General features: G+C 41.1%; 2 protein-coding genes across 2 annotated transcripts in view; one reads left to right on the top strand and one right to left on the bottom strand.

The window, feature by feature from the left end:
• Nucleotides 1-3323, bottom strand: part of LOC145391754 (eukaryotic initiation factor 4A-III) — a 12129-nt gene extending 8806 nt beyond the window's left edge. Inside the window, exons 1-2 of the mRNA XM_080266292.1 lie at nt 3178-3323; nt 150-352 (exon numbers count right to left, since the gene is read on the bottom strand). Coding sequence (XP_080122418.1) covers nt 150-352; nt 3178-3319 — 345 coding nt within the window. The 5' untranslated portion in view covers nt 3320-3323. The remainder of the gene's footprint in view (nt 1-149; nt 353-3177) is intronic.
• A 2139-nt stretch (nt 3324-5462) lies between these two features.
• LOC145391667 (uncharacterized) lies at nt 5463-13150 on the top strand. Its single transcript, XM_080266215.1, has 4 exons — nt 5463-5871; nt 8998-9156; nt 9869-11251; nt 13104-13150. Exons 1-4 carry the CDS (start codon nt 5463-5465, stop codon nt 13148-13150), a joined length of 1998 nt encoding a protein of 665 aa, XP_080122341.1.
• Nucleotides 13151-17250: the final 4100 nt, after the last annotated feature.

The following is a 17250-nucleotide window of genomic DNA, read 5'->3' as shown; positions in this document are numbered from 1 at the left end:
GCTAAGTAAAATCAGCTGCAAAAAGGACGAAAATTTGAGATAAGTTACGGTGAAATGAAAATTGTCATCATTATACTGTATGTCACCTTTTTCAAACATTTCACAGCATTATGATATCAAAACACAAAGTGATGGTGAATTTGCCAAACCTTCTGAATCTGTACAGCCAATTCCCTGGTGGGTGAGAGTGTGAGGACCTGTGTCTCCCTCACATTGATGTCCAGGATTTGAAGGATGGAGATGGAAAATGTGGCCGTCTTACCCGTGCCTGACTGTGCCTGGGCAATCACGTCACGTCCTTTGACGATCGGACGAATGGCCCGCTGTTGGATGGCTGATGGTTTTTCAAAGCCTGTCAGGTAAGTGCAATTTTAACATGGGTAAAATAGTAAGAGCACAGCATCATATCCATTATTCTTCTAACTTCTTTTTCCCACATACCTGTTGGGTTAAGTCTGGTTCAGAGAATGATGACAGAAAAATGTAAAACACAACAGCGGGAGTACAAATCAACAGCACACCTTGTGAAATGAGTGACATTCATCTGTTCACCATACAAGCCCCCAGAATTACAACAACTTTATGGACATCCTCCCCTCTCCCCCACTTTTTTAACATGTACAACTCTGGGCATTGGCTTCAGAGCCTGTTTTCAAGGTCCAGCAAGCCTCCTACATACCATACACCTCCAGGTCACCATTTCGGTGCTAACACCCACTGTCCATATTGAATACATGCTAGGACTGGTATTAGTGGGAATAATTTTACGACATGCCAGCGGGTCTTCTGATACATCAATAAAGTCTGCTTTTATGAAATTCAAATCCTTAAACTGTTCCTTGCCCCAGCGGGGATTCGAACCTGGGTCCATTAGGACTGCAGGCCACCTCTCTACTGATTCAGCCACCACCTCCCTCTATTGTATACTATACAGTACAACCTCACTATAACGGACTAATTGGGGCCCAAGCCATACTGAAAAAAGCAAACCTCCAATCGGAAGAACTGGCATTTTGAGAAACAAGAAGAACTGGCACTTCTGAGAAACAGGGATTGACCAAAAAAAGACCTGGGTTGAGGTCATTAAATGTGACCTCAGGATTAAGGGACTGAACAGGGAGGCTGCCAGAGATCAAGCAGTATGGAGAGCTGCCATTATGTGACCAAGGCCAATGCATACAAGCATGTTGGAGCCTTCAAAAATGAAAAAAATTAAATAAATAACTGATGCTTTTGAGAAACAAAAGACCAAATTATTATTATTATTACAGTATTATTATTAATAAAAGTGACATCTGGACTTCCCCCTGCTAACCCAGACTTTTGCCAATCTATCACACACAAGTTCAGATCACACCAACAGTTTTCCACCATGATGTCACCAACTGTTTTCACTACCACTGCAGTACTTTACTGTACTGTATTATACATTCACTACAATAATCAAATGGTATAATATCTATCTCTCTATCTATCTATTGCCAGACACCACAATCCCGCAAAGGGTGGCCATTTGACACTGAGTTAGTTGTTTTACAGGGAGGGGCACCAACCCTCCACCAACCCACTTGTTGACACGTAGGGAGCACGTATGGTTTGGTTACATGGTTACCACCCAGCATTGTAAACGGTTTCTTGGCTTACAGGAAACCATTTGGCTTGTCACTCAATGTAAAGCCACCTGTAAAGGAAAGAAAAGGAATAAGAAGTGACAGGAAAGATAGGATATATGGTAATAACACTGCACTGTACACTGATAGATATGTCTTTAATTTACCTTACTGTGGTGAACATAGCTGAAATGGTCCAATAGTGGAGCCTTGAGGTTAAGCAGTCCGGACCACTCCTGGCTTTATGGGATTTTCCTGATATAGGCCTATAAGAATTTAGTCTGGTCGGCTCCTGAAGTCCAATAAAAGCAAATTCCAGTATACTGAAGTCCGTCATATCAAGGTTTTACTACTGTTTTTATACACACGTGGTGCTGGTGAGGGACACCTTCACACAAGACACCGATGTCACTGTGTCATGGAATTGCCTGGTTACACAAACGTCCCTCAAGCCCCTCCTCATCCCCCAAAAGGTGGATGGTGGCCAACTCCATTCTGCTGTCCACTATATTCATATTTTAGATGAAACTTGGACTACCACTACTATTGTACAGGTACAGTACATACAAAAGAATAAGTACCGGTATATACAAAGGTAAATATCAATCATACTGTATATAATGCTTTACCAGAGCAGCAAAACTGCCTTTATTAAAATCTGTCTTTCTACAGTTTCTTCTTATTTTTTTTTTTTTACCCCCAAACTGTTCTCCATTAACAATTTTCCTCATTAATTTTCCATCTACCCTTGTTGGACTCACACATTCATGCATTATAGGTCCTGCAACAGACAAACCTGTTTCCAAGCCTGGTAACAATGCCCTAACCTTCACTAATCCTAGTATGTATTAGGTTCAAGTTTGACCTGGAGTTTAATTATCCCTTGTGTTAGCTAAATTAGGTTCAGCTCTGATGAATTTCACTGTGTACAATAATGCCTGAAAATGAATATTGCACATAGATGAAACACTGCAATAAAAACATGGGAAACATGAAATTAATTGGGACTGCTGAGAAAAAAAGAATCAATACAGTTGGTGAGTTACTTCTACTGCTTACTGTAAAATATACATTTAGTCATGCATATTAATATGGCCCAGTGAAAGGTTACTGTTCTAATGATTATCATCAGTTTTATTTTACTTTTTTTTCCCATGTAATCAGTTCCTGGATAAACCCATTCAGTCGTACCATAAACTATGCCAAAAAATAATAAATGAAATATGGAATACGGAGGCCTTGGATTTCAAAATATGCTTACAATACTATCGTTCTTTAGTACTAGTAGCTACACCTGATTTGAGTAAACCCAATACCAAGGTGAAGGTTAACTTTCAACTTTCTAAACCAGTGCAAAAACAGACTCCTATTAACTGGGGCATACTTGAAAGACGTATTCGACCTCAGCTAAAACGAAGAACATAACAGCACGTAAATATTATTTCACCATCAATCATACACGGATACACGCTAAAATAAAATGATTACTCATACAATCATATGTAAACATTCATTTTGGCGGACACATGCGCTAAATAAATTGAGCATTAAACGGGTACCCACTAACCATAGGCGTATATTCCTCTCAAAAGGTCATCTCTGAGGCCCATGCCATCAAACGTTGGCACGACTTGAACCTCCTCGCTGGTTTCGAACTCGACATTCGAGAGGTCCTCTGTTATAACGCGGCGTACCCTCCCTTCCGCCATGATGCCTGTATTGTCACTGCGCCCCGACGCAGTGTTGCCAGGTCGGTGGGTGCTGTTGGCGCCCAATCCATCCCGAAAACGCGCCCAAAAAGCGCAGACAGCAAATGACACACACACACACACACACACACACACACACCTCTCCTCCATCAGTCTTGGGAGTGGTGAGAGCCAGTTATTGTCATTCTTCTCTTTTATTAACCCGTAGTGTGTGTGTGTGTGTGTGTGTGTGTGTGTTGTAGTAGTAGTTGTAGTAGATGGCGGTCAAAAAGTCAGACCAGAGGAGTGGGGTCAAGTGAGAGAGGGTCAGACGGCTGCGCCTGTGAAACATTTACAAGGAGGTGGTAATTGCTCTCCGGGGAGGGGTAGGGGGATAACAGGATGAGTGGAGACAGTGGACTTTAATCTGGATGAGAGAGAGAGAGAGAGAGAGAGAAGGATAATACAGAAGGTATGGAGGGGTAGAGGGAGAGCTTTGCGTCGTCAGTAATTATGGGATCAGGGTTGGATGGGCAGGCTTGGTAAAAGGTGTGAGGCGTTCAGACAAAGAGGTAGATGTAGGGGAGGAACAGGGTAGTCATTATGACTCTGGTGCTAATTTTTACAACACATAGGTGATGGACATTACACTCACTAGAAAGGCGTAGCCTTGAGTCTTGAGGATTCAGGATTAAAACAAAAGGCTAACACACACACACACACACACACACACACTTGGGGTCATGGAAAGGCAGGTCAGGTAGAGATGCTAATTGGCTGGGGCTTCACAATGCGTTTGGGGAGAGGCAGGGCAAGGAGCACTGAGTCATACGAGTATTAGTACATCAGGCATACGTTGTGTCTTCTTACTTTTTTTCTTATTTTAATGAACATCGTCTCCATAACACAGAATCGCCCAGTACTCTCTCAGTCATTTCAAAAAGCGCCCAAAAAAGCGCAACGCGCAGCCGTTCAAATTTAAGCGCAAATCATCTTCCAAAGTCGCCCAATATGGCGCGAAACGCGCGCACCTGGCAACCCTGCCCCGACGACAGAGCTACCAGTCCAGTCACAAATACCGCTAAACTTTTTATCAACATTCGCTAGAACATTACTCTATACGAAATGCTCCAAGAAATTTCTTGAAAAAAAGGTGTCAGAATATTTTAATATCTGCTACAATTTTCTATAAATCTTTAGAACATAGCTAGATTTACTACCATGTGACTTTAAAGTGGTGCTAAGTAGAAGTGATTAATTCCAGGCATACCGGAAAATAAGCTGAATTAGCAACTTGAGGTGCCGCCACGCTAGGAACGAAACGATATGAAATACAACCTAGGGCAAGACATTACAGAATTGTTTGTGCAAACTCATATTGCTAAAACCCATTATAAAATTGCTTTTCCTCCTGTAAGAAATAGAAAATGAAGTACACCGGCTACTAAACAGACTGAAGAGTGACACTGAGTTGGTTCACGAACAAACACACGGAACATCAAACATTACTCTACTTCGTCTTTAATGAAGTTGCAAGAATGCAATCTCTTCTTATCACGAATATTATCAGATACTTGTTTAAAAGTCGCCGGACAAGAAGTACTGACACTGACAATATCTTGGTAATATAAAGGCGACCCAGATTTTAAGGGTGCTTTTCATGATGTAATGCTACTGAACTAGAAAACTTATCAGTGCATAAAGTGTGAAAAGTTCTTGGCTTTGCGTTTGCATTACCCAAAAACTCCACCCCAAGTTTCCATACCGCTAAATAGAGGCACAGGGGAAATAAAAAAAAGCCAAAGGGGCAAATTTCCACCGCCCTGAACTTGGCAAGCTTCCCTGCGGCTGTGAACAAAGGGACGCGAAACGAAACAAAATATGAAAGAAATGTTTTGACCGAGAGCAGTGTTTTAGTGGGTGAGATTATGATGTGATATAGGGCGACTGAGAGGGAAATTCGTCCATCCACTCCATTATGACAGAGCGCTCTAAGGTGTGGAAAAGGAACTGTGATATGTAGCGGGGAAGGTGAATCGCCGTGGTTTTAGTGCGAGGGAGAAGAATGCTGGGGGTCGAACTGAGGCTGCGAGGAGTACCCAGCATCCAGTGAGAGAAGCACCGCCATGGAGGAATAAAATTATACAAGGAGGCGGAGTGTACCATGAAGAACAAGACGGAGGTGTCGAGTACGGACGTGTGTGTGAGGATGAGCAAGGCCGGGGTGGAAGGGGGAGGAGGGCTGGGCATGATGGAGAAGCGGCCCCCCTCCCCTCACTCGCCCCCACTCTCGCCCACCATCAGTGCCTCCACCCCTCCCTCACAGACCAAGATTAAATGTGAAAGCCCCACCATGCCCTTTAATAACAGCCACACACCCTCCCCACGACCCCTAGTATCCCCACCCGCCTCAGGGCCCGGTGCCGAGGTCAAGGGTAAGCCCGGGACGCCCATACCCAGCGGTAGCACTAAGACCCTCCTGCCTCGGCCCAGCAGCACCGGGTCAGATGAGGCCAAACCCAGCGCCAGCCTCGGCACTGGCTCGGGTGGAGGCAGACTCACATTTTTTAAGGGCAAGTATAAAACTAGGCCATTCATTCATCTATAGCTGCTGTTGTAGACGGCCACCGTTCTTCTAGATCTGTTAATAGTGGTTTTCCTCAGGGCTCTGTCCTATCACCAACTCTTCCTTTTATTCGTCATTGACCTTCTAAGCTGTACATCTAATCCTATCCACTCATATGCTGATGACTCCATCCATCTTTCCATTTGGTTCCCGTAATGTCCATCTCAGCAGTTACTTCAATAAACAGGAGATGAGGCTATGGCACGCCTAATGTCTGACTTGGCTCATATCTCTGATTGGGTTAAAAACCGTATTGCCTTTAATGCATCAAAAACTCGGTTCTTACATCTATCCAACCATCATCCAATCCTATGTTGCCCCATGAGGAGTGTAGAAGCCTAGGGCTAGGCAAGTTGGTCCTGACATTTAAGATGAGGGTGACCAGCCTCACTCATCTCTGAGTGGCATTACGTGAGCAATAAACCCCAACCATCCCTTGGATATAAACCTTCACCGAGTCAATCCGATTGGAGCACCATAATTACCCACTACCCCACCAGATGCCAAAGTTTACATCTACCAACCCAACAAATCTTCTACAGGAGTGCCCTCTAGTTTTTAATAATATCCAGCTTAATCCTGCATCATCTTTAAACATACCTGGGGTTTTCATTCTCTCGGGACTTATCTTGGAAAGATCAAATTACATCTCTTGTAAAATCTGCTTCTGGAGAGATTAGGTGTGTTAAGCCGACTCCATGCCGTCTTCACCCCTGCACAGTTGTTGACTTTATACACGGGCTTTATTCGCTCCTGTGTAGAGTACAACACTCGTGTGGGGAGGCTTCCCACATACAGCTCTTCCCAACAAGGTGGAATCAAAGGCTTTTCATCTCATTAACTTTCCTCCTCTTACTGGCTTCCTTCAACCTCTGTCTCTTCGCCGCACTGTTTCATCTTTATCTTTTTTCTTTCGCTACTTCAATGGTCACTTCTCTTCTGGGTTGCCTGCTTGCATCCCTCCATCGCTACGACGGGCGTGTAATACCCATCTAGCAACAAACTCTCATCCTTTTTCTGTACAGCTCTCTAATGCAAGCATTAACTGTTACTCCCAGTCCTTCATCTGTGCAACATGCCACCTCTGGAACCATCTTCCTGTGTCTGTATTTCCAGCTGCCTATGATCTCAAAATCTTTCAGACGCAGTGTGTCTAGGCATCTCAAAATGTACGGATCTTGAATTTGGCTTTCTGTTATCTTTTTTTTTTTTTTTTTTTTTTTTTTTTTAATAGGGAACTATTGGTGGGCTCCTGGCCTTTGGTTCCTTCTTCCTTGCATAAAAAAAAAAAAAAAGTACCAATAAGTTGATTGACATGTTACAAGGAATACTGTAGAATTGATATTATTGCAGTTTCAGACAGTGATGCACTTCAGATTAATTATGTCACAGTAGAGGACTTCAAGTTAGATTAGGAAAAAATATCAGAAAAACTATGACGGTTTGGGGGGGCCAGGTTTATGATGGAAGAGTTTAGAGGAAGGATGGGACTGGAGTGTATTGGTGTTGTGATGAGGAGAGGTAAATTGAAATGGTTTGGGTACATGGAGAGGACGGGGGATGACAGTTGGGTGCAGAAAGTGAGAAATGTGAAAGTTTGGGTTAGGGCTGTAAGAGGCAGACCAAAAATGACCTGGGACGAGGTCATAAAGTGTGACTTAAGGGATAAGAGACTGAATAGGGAGACTACCAAAGTTCAATCAGCATGGAGAGCCACCATTAGGTGACTAAGGCCGAAACATGCAAGTATATTGGAATGTTGGAGCCTTTATAACCAAAATGAAAATAGTAAAATACCCACAGTTAGACCTGTGATTAAGCTGTTTGACAGGTAATATGGTATTGTTGAGCCTCACACAAACTATCAGAGCTAGTCTGAAATGAGTATAGTTCCATATAATTAAGATAATCATGCCCGTACCGTAAATACTGCTTATCCTGATTGTAGTATAGCTCAGGATAATAGAATGTAAAGAAACTAGCTAGCCCATCATGTAGCATAGTGTCAGTATTCAGGAGATGCTTATGAAGATGATTTTACAAAATGAAAATTTTTCCTATGTACGATAGGCTATGCTTCATTTCTAATCCAGATGCAACAATATTGCAATAATTTTCATAATTCTTGCTGAAGAGGAATCACATGGTAATCCTTTGATCCAAAATCTTCCTCACTCTCGATGGAGTGTCAGGCACAGTGCATAAAATAGCTACCGAATAATACCAGTATTGTATTTGCCTCCTCCTTCATTTTTCTTCACCCGAGGATTATCCTTCACAACAGTCAACATAACTTAGTGAAGATATAACACACAGAACTAAATTGAAGCAAAGAAATAAGGCTTGCCATTTTGCCACAAACATTCAACGTTTCCAGCTTCTTTACTCACCACATTCTTATATTCAGCTACCGTATCTTCTTCCTGTCAGTGATAAATAGCTCAATCCTTCATCATGTCTTATTATTCTTAGTACAGTACTGGTATATACAGGTACTATATATTTTTCTTTTAATGTTTAGACATTAAATTATTCTTCATGCAAAATCCACCTTTGCAAGGGTTAGGCATGTTGGTATGTCTGTAACATTACCATACAGTACCATACTGTCTGTAATTATTACCGTATCTGTAATGAATGTGATGTGGAATTTCCCTCGTTCATTCTCTTTGTCTTCACTGCTAACTTGCATGCCTCTCAGTTGTTATTCTTATGGTACATTTTTTTTTTTTTTTTTTTTTTTTTTTTTTTTTACAAAACACTAATATATCCCCACACTTACCCCTTTTTGGACAGTTGTCAGGTACAAGAGTTTATATGCATTGTTCTGTTTACTGTAGATGTTTCCAGATGTGCATTATAGATCTTAACTTTGGCTCATGATGGCTGAATGATACGGTACATTAATTTGTGAAGGTTATGTTTCACTTCAGTAGACGTTGTTGGTAGCATCTCCCTTTTTTTTTTTCTGCTAATTAAGGATCCTACCCTTCCCATTGAATGTACTGAATTCACCTTTTTTTTTTTTTTTTTTTTTTTTTTTTTTTAAATAAATAATTTGTTACTTTTTCAGAGGGGAAATTCTTGCTAGAACTATCGCATCGTACAGACATGGGTGCTCCAGCTGGGTGGGTGCCAGTGAAGAGCAAGACATACTGGCCTCCCCCATCCTCCACCACCACCACCACCACACAGCACCCGCTCCGTCATGACACACCTAACTCTCAGTCTGGTATGACGAACATCCTTAACCCTCCCAAATGTACCTTACCTCCCTCCCTCTTGCCTCGAAGGAGGATGTTAGAGTGCAGGAGAAGGGTGTCTTCAGTCTGTAGTTCACTGGGTTGATGTCCAGATGAGCCTGGGGTCACAGCAACAATAGCAACAGCCCCTTCTGTTCAGTGACATATATTCCTCTAGCTTATTTTTGTTGCTATGTGATCATTGTACAGTATTCAGTTTGGGAAAGCCCTTCTATGAAATGGGTTTATTAAGGTACTTTGGAAGAGCTACTTGTACCAGAGGGGATTTTTCAGGCTATATCTAGACCCTTCAGACAGAACAGTCTTTCCTAAGCTGACCAATAGCAAGAATAAACCAAAAGTATGTCACAGGATTGAAGAAGTATATATCATCCCCAGTTGGGTGAAACCAGTGAAGCCATGAAACTGACCAAATGTGAACCTTGCTGAGTATTAGACTAACTGATAGCCACTAAGCACAATTGCTGAGTTATGGTATCCTTTTTGAATAGCTACCTGTAACCCAAGTACTGCACTGCATCTGTCCTTAATTCCATTTAGAGGGCTTGAGGAGCAGTATGTAACAAGAATTATCAAGCTCTGTACTCAGCACATTTGTGTTTTTGACATTCAGATTTTTACCATTGTGTAGGAACCTTAGCATGCATGTGTTGCTAGAGGGCACTAATGATTTACTTACAGTTTCAGATGACTGCTCTTCACTGAACTCGTCTCCGTGGACGAGTGAACATGTCAGGAAGCAGTCCGTGCCGGGCCGCAGCAAAACCATTGTGCTGCCTCAGGTGTCCTTCTACTGGGCAACCACGCCACACGCCAGTCATGTCAGGAAAAAGGTTCAGCGCAGACGAAACCCCTTTCTTAGTATTGATGAACCTCCGGGTAGTGACAAACCTTTGGAGACAGTAAAAGTGTCCTGTAAAAAAGTAAAGTCTGAGTGTGTGAAAAAGACAACCAAGGAAAGGCAGCAAAGGTTAGAGAAATGGATTCAGTTGTTTGGACTAAAGTGTGGGATGAAGCTAGAAAGTGAGACAACCATTTTTGCACTGTTTGATAAACCCATTGTCAGTGTGGAAACCGTTGACCCTACCTTTGTGTCCCCAAGAAAGAGGTACCTACGTCAGATGGAGTCAGACCAGGAGTATCTGCACCGTAAAAAGTTGCATTCGGTAGCCAACACTGTGCCACACATTTCTGGGGAGAGACCCTCTTCCTCCTCTACCTCAACCCTGCCTCACTCTCAGCCTAACAAAAGTGCCATTAATTCACTAACATCGTCAGTGTATAGTATTGATTCTATTTTAAATCACGAGAGTGCTAGTAGAAAGAATGACTCCTTCCTTAGAACTTTACTAAAGCCTGAGCCGAAGCCAAGTAGTGCCCAGTCTAGGTCAAATGCAGTGAAAGAACGAATGAATGATGTGTCAGTCAGTTCTGTTAAAGTGGAGAGACCAGAGCGGCCCGAGAGAGGTGCCGTAGAAAGACTGGAGCAGCAGTTGAGTGCGGCACATTCGGACAAAACAGACACTCTTATTGATCTCAACAGACTGTCTTCAGAGAGATATGACTTTTCCCGGTATGGGCCAATGACCAGCTTGTACAATCTCAGTCCGTACCTGGACCCACGCTACATGATGTTGCAGTCGTTGGCTCCTGGCCTCGTCCCACCAGTCACCTCTCCACACACAGAAGTGGCACCAGCAGTTGCTGCTGCAGCTGCAGCTATGGCTGCTGCAGCAGGGTTGAGCACATACCCACTGGGCCATTTACACCCATCCCTGGCAGGGGCACAGTACCCACCCCTCCTGCCAGGGGCATACACACCACCAACCTCATTAGCGGCCCAGCTGATGAGGTCCCAACCCCATTCTTCTCGCTCATCGCCTCACCCCATCCCCCATAGCCCCAGCCCCAAGCCTCAGGTGTCCAGCACACCCGTGTCACCACACCTGAACAGGGGTGCCAGTCCACGAGGGGCACCATCACCCTGGCAGCCACCACCATCACTACATTCATTATCACCACACAGACCTCTGGCATCACCACTGCCATCACCTCCACCACAAGGTAAGTATACTGTCATTCATGTTGCTATGTTCACCCATACACTTGTCTTTTTTTTTTTTTTTTTTTTTTTTTTCCAGTGCATTTATTTATATTATTGTTATGAAGGAATGAATAATTATTATTATTGTTGTTGTTATTATTATTATTATTATTATTATTACTGCTGGTAGGTGAGGGCACCCACCATCTACTCACTTGATGTAGTGCTGCTTTGGGTGTCTACCCTTTCCTTGCTTCCTTCCTTCCTCTTCTTTCTTTCCTTCATTCTTTCCTCTTCCTTCTGCCTGTGGGTGACTTTACCTCCCTCTTCTGTCTTTCTTTCCTTTATTCATTCCTCTTACTTCTGCTTGTGGGTGACCCTACACTGTGTGACAAGCCAAATGGTTTCCTGTAGCTACACCAGGAAACCATTTACTATGCTGGATGGTAACCATATAACCAAATTATGGCACATGGTGGTTTAGTGGGTAATTAAGGCGCTCCAGTCGGATTGAGCCGGTGCAGGTTTATATCCAAGGGATGGTTGGGGTTTATTCCTCACATAATGCCACTCAGGGATGAGTGATGCTGGTCACTCATCTTAAGTGTCAGGACCAACTTGCCTAGCCTCGGGCTTCTATGCTTCTCATGGGGCAACATAGGATTGGATGATGGATGGATTATTATTTATTTATTTATTTATTTTTACTGAAATACTGGCCAGCACTTGCAAGTAAGTTGGAGCCTTCAGAAACAATACAGTAAAACGTCACTATAACAGACCAACTGGTGCCCAAGCCATTAAATAAAAAAGAAAAATCCAATAAAAGTGACATCTGGACTTCCCCCTGCTGACCCAAACTTTTTCTGACAGCTATATCAGACATTAGTCCAGATCACACTCATGGTTTTTAAACTGTTTTCATTACCATTGCAGTACCGCACCGTATTATACATTCACTACAATAATCAAATGGTATATATAATATATACCATACAATAATACAGTACTGTATACTGATAAACATATCTTTTATTTACCTTATTGTGGTGATCATAGCTAAAGTGGTCAGGCATTCCAGACTGCTTCTGGCTTTGTCGTACAGTTTTTGATATACAGGAATTAAGTCCGGTAGCTCCTCAATTCTGATAAAAGCGAATTGCAGTATATTGAAGTCCGTTATATTGAGGTTTTACTGTACAGTAGTTCACTGACTTCCATATACTGTATACTTATCTAATCTAAAAATGATGCCATGTTCTCTCTTAAAGAATCTTCATATTGCAGTTGGTCATGGTACAGTTGATGTTTTCTATGGACTGGAAGCTAAACCAAGTGCCATTCCAACTACCATAATTACTTCCCAACAGTTGTATGGAAGTAGGAGGATCAGACTAACATAAACACTCAAACCACGATTTAAGGGACCTCCATTTAAGGGATTTCTCATTTAAGGTACTCCATATTCTACCTGACAAGCGGACAAGACCATTCAAAAGTGATATGTAATGTCTAGGTTATACACATTAATATGTTTCTTTATACGGTACCCGTAAAATAATATTCATAATCATTAAATAAGTACCGGTAAGGAAGGTGAATCAATAATTGCATTTCAGATTGTCTTTATATGTGGTAAAACAATGGACATTTTCAAGTAAGGGACAAGTTGATTCCTCATTTTGTCCCTTAAATCAAGGTTTGAGTGTACTGTGTGTGTGTGTATATATATATATATATATATATATATATATATATATATACTGTACACTGTACTGTATACGGTATATATATTGTCGGATTTAAAGGGTTAAGACTGATGATGATGGAGATATGTTCTTATGCCATTCAAACTGATCTTTATCTTTCCAGATGCCCCACTGAACTTGTCCAAACCAAGAAACCATGTTGGAAAATAAAACATGATGGGTATTAAGCTGGACTCGATGTCTTTCTGCGAGGTGTGGTTGGAGTGGTTCATTCTTGCCAGGTGGTTAAGGTGTGGTGGTCCGATTGTTTACCTAAGCATAGTCCACTCAGAGTTAGAATTACACTCAGCCATAACTCACACCCTTCCACACCTGCCCATGCTCCCTCACTCTAACCCTGCCACCTGTAGTAGTTGTTGTTGCCCCAGGTTTATATGAAATATGTAACCCTGTGGACTGCAGAATGAAGTTGCCCTTTTCAGCAGCCCACCTTCCTCCTTCTTGGGGATAGGGAGGGAGTTAAGAAACGTTGCACCTCCACCGCCCAGTCATATCAATACCAGCACATGAAGGCATCCCTCACCTGCACCACCACCATGTATAACTGTAGGCCATTTAAAATTATAGTCACAGGTGGTGGACTTAGAGTGAGGACATATGGGCAGGTGTAGAAGAGTGAGAGTCGTGACGGAGTGTACTTCTTTTGAAATGGACCACGATTACAGAATTTCCTCATTGTAAGTAAGGGATTTGTTCATAAATATCACAGCTTTTACCATAGCACTGGTTCTGTACAATTGGAGTAACTGTCTAATTTTCTTTTGAGGCATGCAATTGGGTCTGTAAAATAGGAGTAACTGGCTAATATACTTTCGAGGTAGGATTGTAACTTTAATGGTCATTTCTTATGTAATTTACTGTGGACACTGAAATGTTCACTTGTGATGGTTTTAATGAAGGCTGTTTCTAATGCCAGTTCCAAAAGTCTCTTCTAGGTGAAATCAATATACAGGTATCTGGAGATAGCAAGAATAAAATATAAATACATCTTAACTGTGTATTATGTATATCTACTGTAGATTATTTTATTGGGCTCTTCGAACTAGATAGGTCAGATATAACCATCATTGACCGCAAAGCTGGGGCGACCCTAAACATTTCCTCTGTCTGGTGTGGGAAAACTGGTTTAAAAAACACATGTTTTCATCATGTGTTTTGACCCACCTATACCTAACCAAACATAGTAACATGTTAGTCAAAGTTTACACTCCACAGTGATGACTTGCGACCCATTCATCAAGCATAAGCATGCAGTAGGCACGAAACATGACCAAAAAGTTCACAATATTGCACGCAGCTCTTCTGAAAAGTACGATGCAGTCTACCGATTGGCATTTCCGGCATGCTGTACGCAGCCGAGAGGTTAATCTGTTCACCATAAAGGGGCTCTTGTAAACTGAACAATATCTTCTATCAGTAGCAAGAATAGATTATAAAACAATGTCATAAACCAGACTGTCACTACTCGAAGGCTACCATATCTATAAAGCTGATTTCCAGTTCCCCACCTGACAGTATCTTATGTACTGGTATAGAGAAAGCTGTGATAATATAGAGCACATCCTTGATTTATGATGATGACTGCCTGTAAATACTCTTGTTGAGGTAGCCTGGGTAAGTGCTATGAGATATTAGTTTTGTATTACCTCACCTTCTGTATGTTTACATTTATAAGATACAAGGCCGTGTACTTGAAACTTAAATAGCAAAGGGGAAGGCCAGCACCTGATTTTTTATGGGCAGTTGTGGAACCCCTGTTAGTAGTACGTGCATTTGTGGAACATCTACAATATAATTACATGCATTTGTGGAACACCAATGATGACATGCATTTGTGGAATACCTGTGATTACATACAGTACATTTTTGGAACATGTACGATTACATGCATTTATGGAACACTTTTGATTAAATGACAACCTGAGCAACACTTATATATATATATATATATATATAGTATAATTTACATATGCAGAATGCACATATTATTATTTATATATATTTCTCCCACACAAATATGATACAACCCACGTTTGATTGACAGATTGTAGGTTTAATGTCCATGTTCACAGCTTCTCAATCTCAGTTTATTAGCTTAAAAATAAACTATAGTGAACTGTCAAATAGCAAGTTGACTGGGAGAAAAAGGTGCCAAATGCTTATTACTCTGGATTGTTATATGGGCACCACCTATATTATATTCCTTTGAATTTGAATAGATCAAATGGTGAATAAAAGGCTAAATGATGATGGAAAGGTAGGATAATGAATAAAAGCTTCTATGATGGATGGATGATTAGTTTCAACCCCACAGTACAGAGTGCATTTAGCAGTGAAGAAGCACAGCCATGGTTTATCATCTTTGCATTTCCCCATGTTATGTAAGTTTCAAGTGTATGGTCAACAATATTCAATTTACCCTTAGTAGAGTTGCATTTTGATAAAACATTAAGCAGCAAAGTTAATAATTTATAAATATATATATATACAGTATATATTTTTGAGTGGATTAATATCCATCACTTACCTTAGTACAATGCATTTGTATAAAGAAAATTTTACCGAGGAACACCTTTTCATGTACATAATGTGCCTCTCTTTTGTGCTGTTCATCATAAATATTACTTATACTACACTTATATACACAAAGGAAGAATGCAGTATGGTAAATCCTCATTGTAAGTGCCCTTTTATTTATTATTATTATTATTATTATTATTATTTATTTATTTTTCAATTTTTGCTCATAACCCCTTCAACTCACAGATGTGTGTTGAGTATTGATTTCTTGTTTTGCTGTTAATTCCACAGTAAATTACAGAAAAGACACCCATTAAATTCCATTCTTGCATATAAAACTCTCTCTCTCTCTCTCTCTCTCTCTCTCAGAACCAGTTGCATAAAGTTGTAATATTATTGAAAATGGAAAAAAAAAGTTGTGGTATTTTGCAACACTACTTATGATGAGGACTGACTGTATTGATATGCTTTTTGCCTTCAACAATATCAAGCACAGATGTTCATGTATGTTTGTCAGGTTTTTGTCAGTTTTAACACTGTACATTGCAGTCTTTGGGGTTTATGTGGTATATATACTTTTGAACCAACTGTGTTATTGTTTAAAAATGTGAAAGAATCTCGTCTTGTAGGTTTTATGTGGAAATGATGATGAGCACTGTTTTTTATTACTTATACAATATTATTATTTATTGCACCTGGTGGTTTAGTGGGTAATTAAGGCGCCCCAATTGGATTGAGCCGGTGCAGGTTTATATCCAAGGGGTGGTTGGCGTTTATTGCTCACGTAGTGCCACTCAGGGATGAGTGAGGCTGCCCACTCTCATCGTAAATGTCAGAACCAACTTCCCTAGCCCCGGGCTCCTACACATCTCATGGCGTGGCATAGGATTGGATGATGGATGGATGGATGGATGGATGTGGACAATCTTCATCGACCCCATCAGAAGCAAAGGCCTTCCAGAGCTTAATAAAATAGACTGGCAAGAATGTAAGTAAAAAGACGTGTGCAAGGACATGTTTTTAGATTTTGTTCTTGCTCGCCTCAGACAGTTTTATTCCATTTGGAGGACCGTCACTGTGGTGGAGGAGGCAGTGGAGATTTAAGCAACCTACCATCTCCAATTTAGAAAGTCCCTCTAAGTTTGAATAAATTAGAATCAAAAGTAAGAAGACATCAGTATTGAAATTTTGAAACTCATGTACCATGTTTTGATATATCTTTGGATTTGTAATATTTTCAGTTTTTACGTGGGGGGAAATTTCGGCACGACACACGCCTACATGTAGTGTGCAAACCCTGACAGTGATGATCCTATATACAGTATTTAAATCTGCAGCTGTTGCTAAGTGTATTTCTTGTCAGTACCAGATATATGGCATAATTTTTGTGGTGTGTAAACTGGAAGAGTGTGACATAGGCTATTTAATCCCATAAATCCAGGTGACAATCTTTCTTTTAACCCTGAAGTCTGATTATACACTTTTTTTTTCTTTTTTTAGAGAGAGAGAGAATTTTATAAACTGGCAGGGTTTGATATATCCTTCATTAACCCTTTTACTGTTACAGATCTCGTAAGTTCAATAAGATCACCAGATGGGACTGGAGTGTATTGGTGTTGTGATGAGGGGAGGTAGATTGAGGTGGTTTGGACATGTGGAGAGGATGGGGGATGATAATTGGGTGAGGAAGGTGAGAAGTGTTAATATTGGGGGTGAGGTTATGAGGGGTA

This window comes from Coenobita brevimanus, chromosome 19, assembly GCF_032717465.1.
Source record: "Coenobita brevimanus isolate Jiangsu-jjx chromosome 19, ASM3271746v2, whole genome shotgun sequence".
NCBI lineage: Eukaryota > Metazoa > Arthropoda > Malacostraca > Decapoda > Coenobitidae > Coenobita > Coenobita brevimanus.
The sequence above is the reverse complement of the archived record's forward strand: the minus strand, read 5'-3'. Positions and strand labels throughout refer to the sequence as shown.

What these genes read in the sequence shown, in the direction of transcription:
- LOC145391667 (XM_080266215.1), top strand. Translation starts at nt 5,463, where the DNA reads ATGAAGAACAAGACGGAGGTGTCGAGTACGGACGTGTGTGTGAGGATG. An exon ending in CAGACTCACATTTTTTAAGG is followed by an intron (nt 5,872 to 8,997) that starts GCAAGTATAAAA and finishes TTACTTTTTCAG; the next exon opens with AGGGGAAATTCTTGCTAGAA. An exon ending in CACACCTAACTCTCAGTCTG is followed by an intron (nt 9,157 to 9,868) that starts GTATGACGAACA and finishes ATTTACTTACAG; the next exon opens with TTTCAGATGACTGCTCTTCA.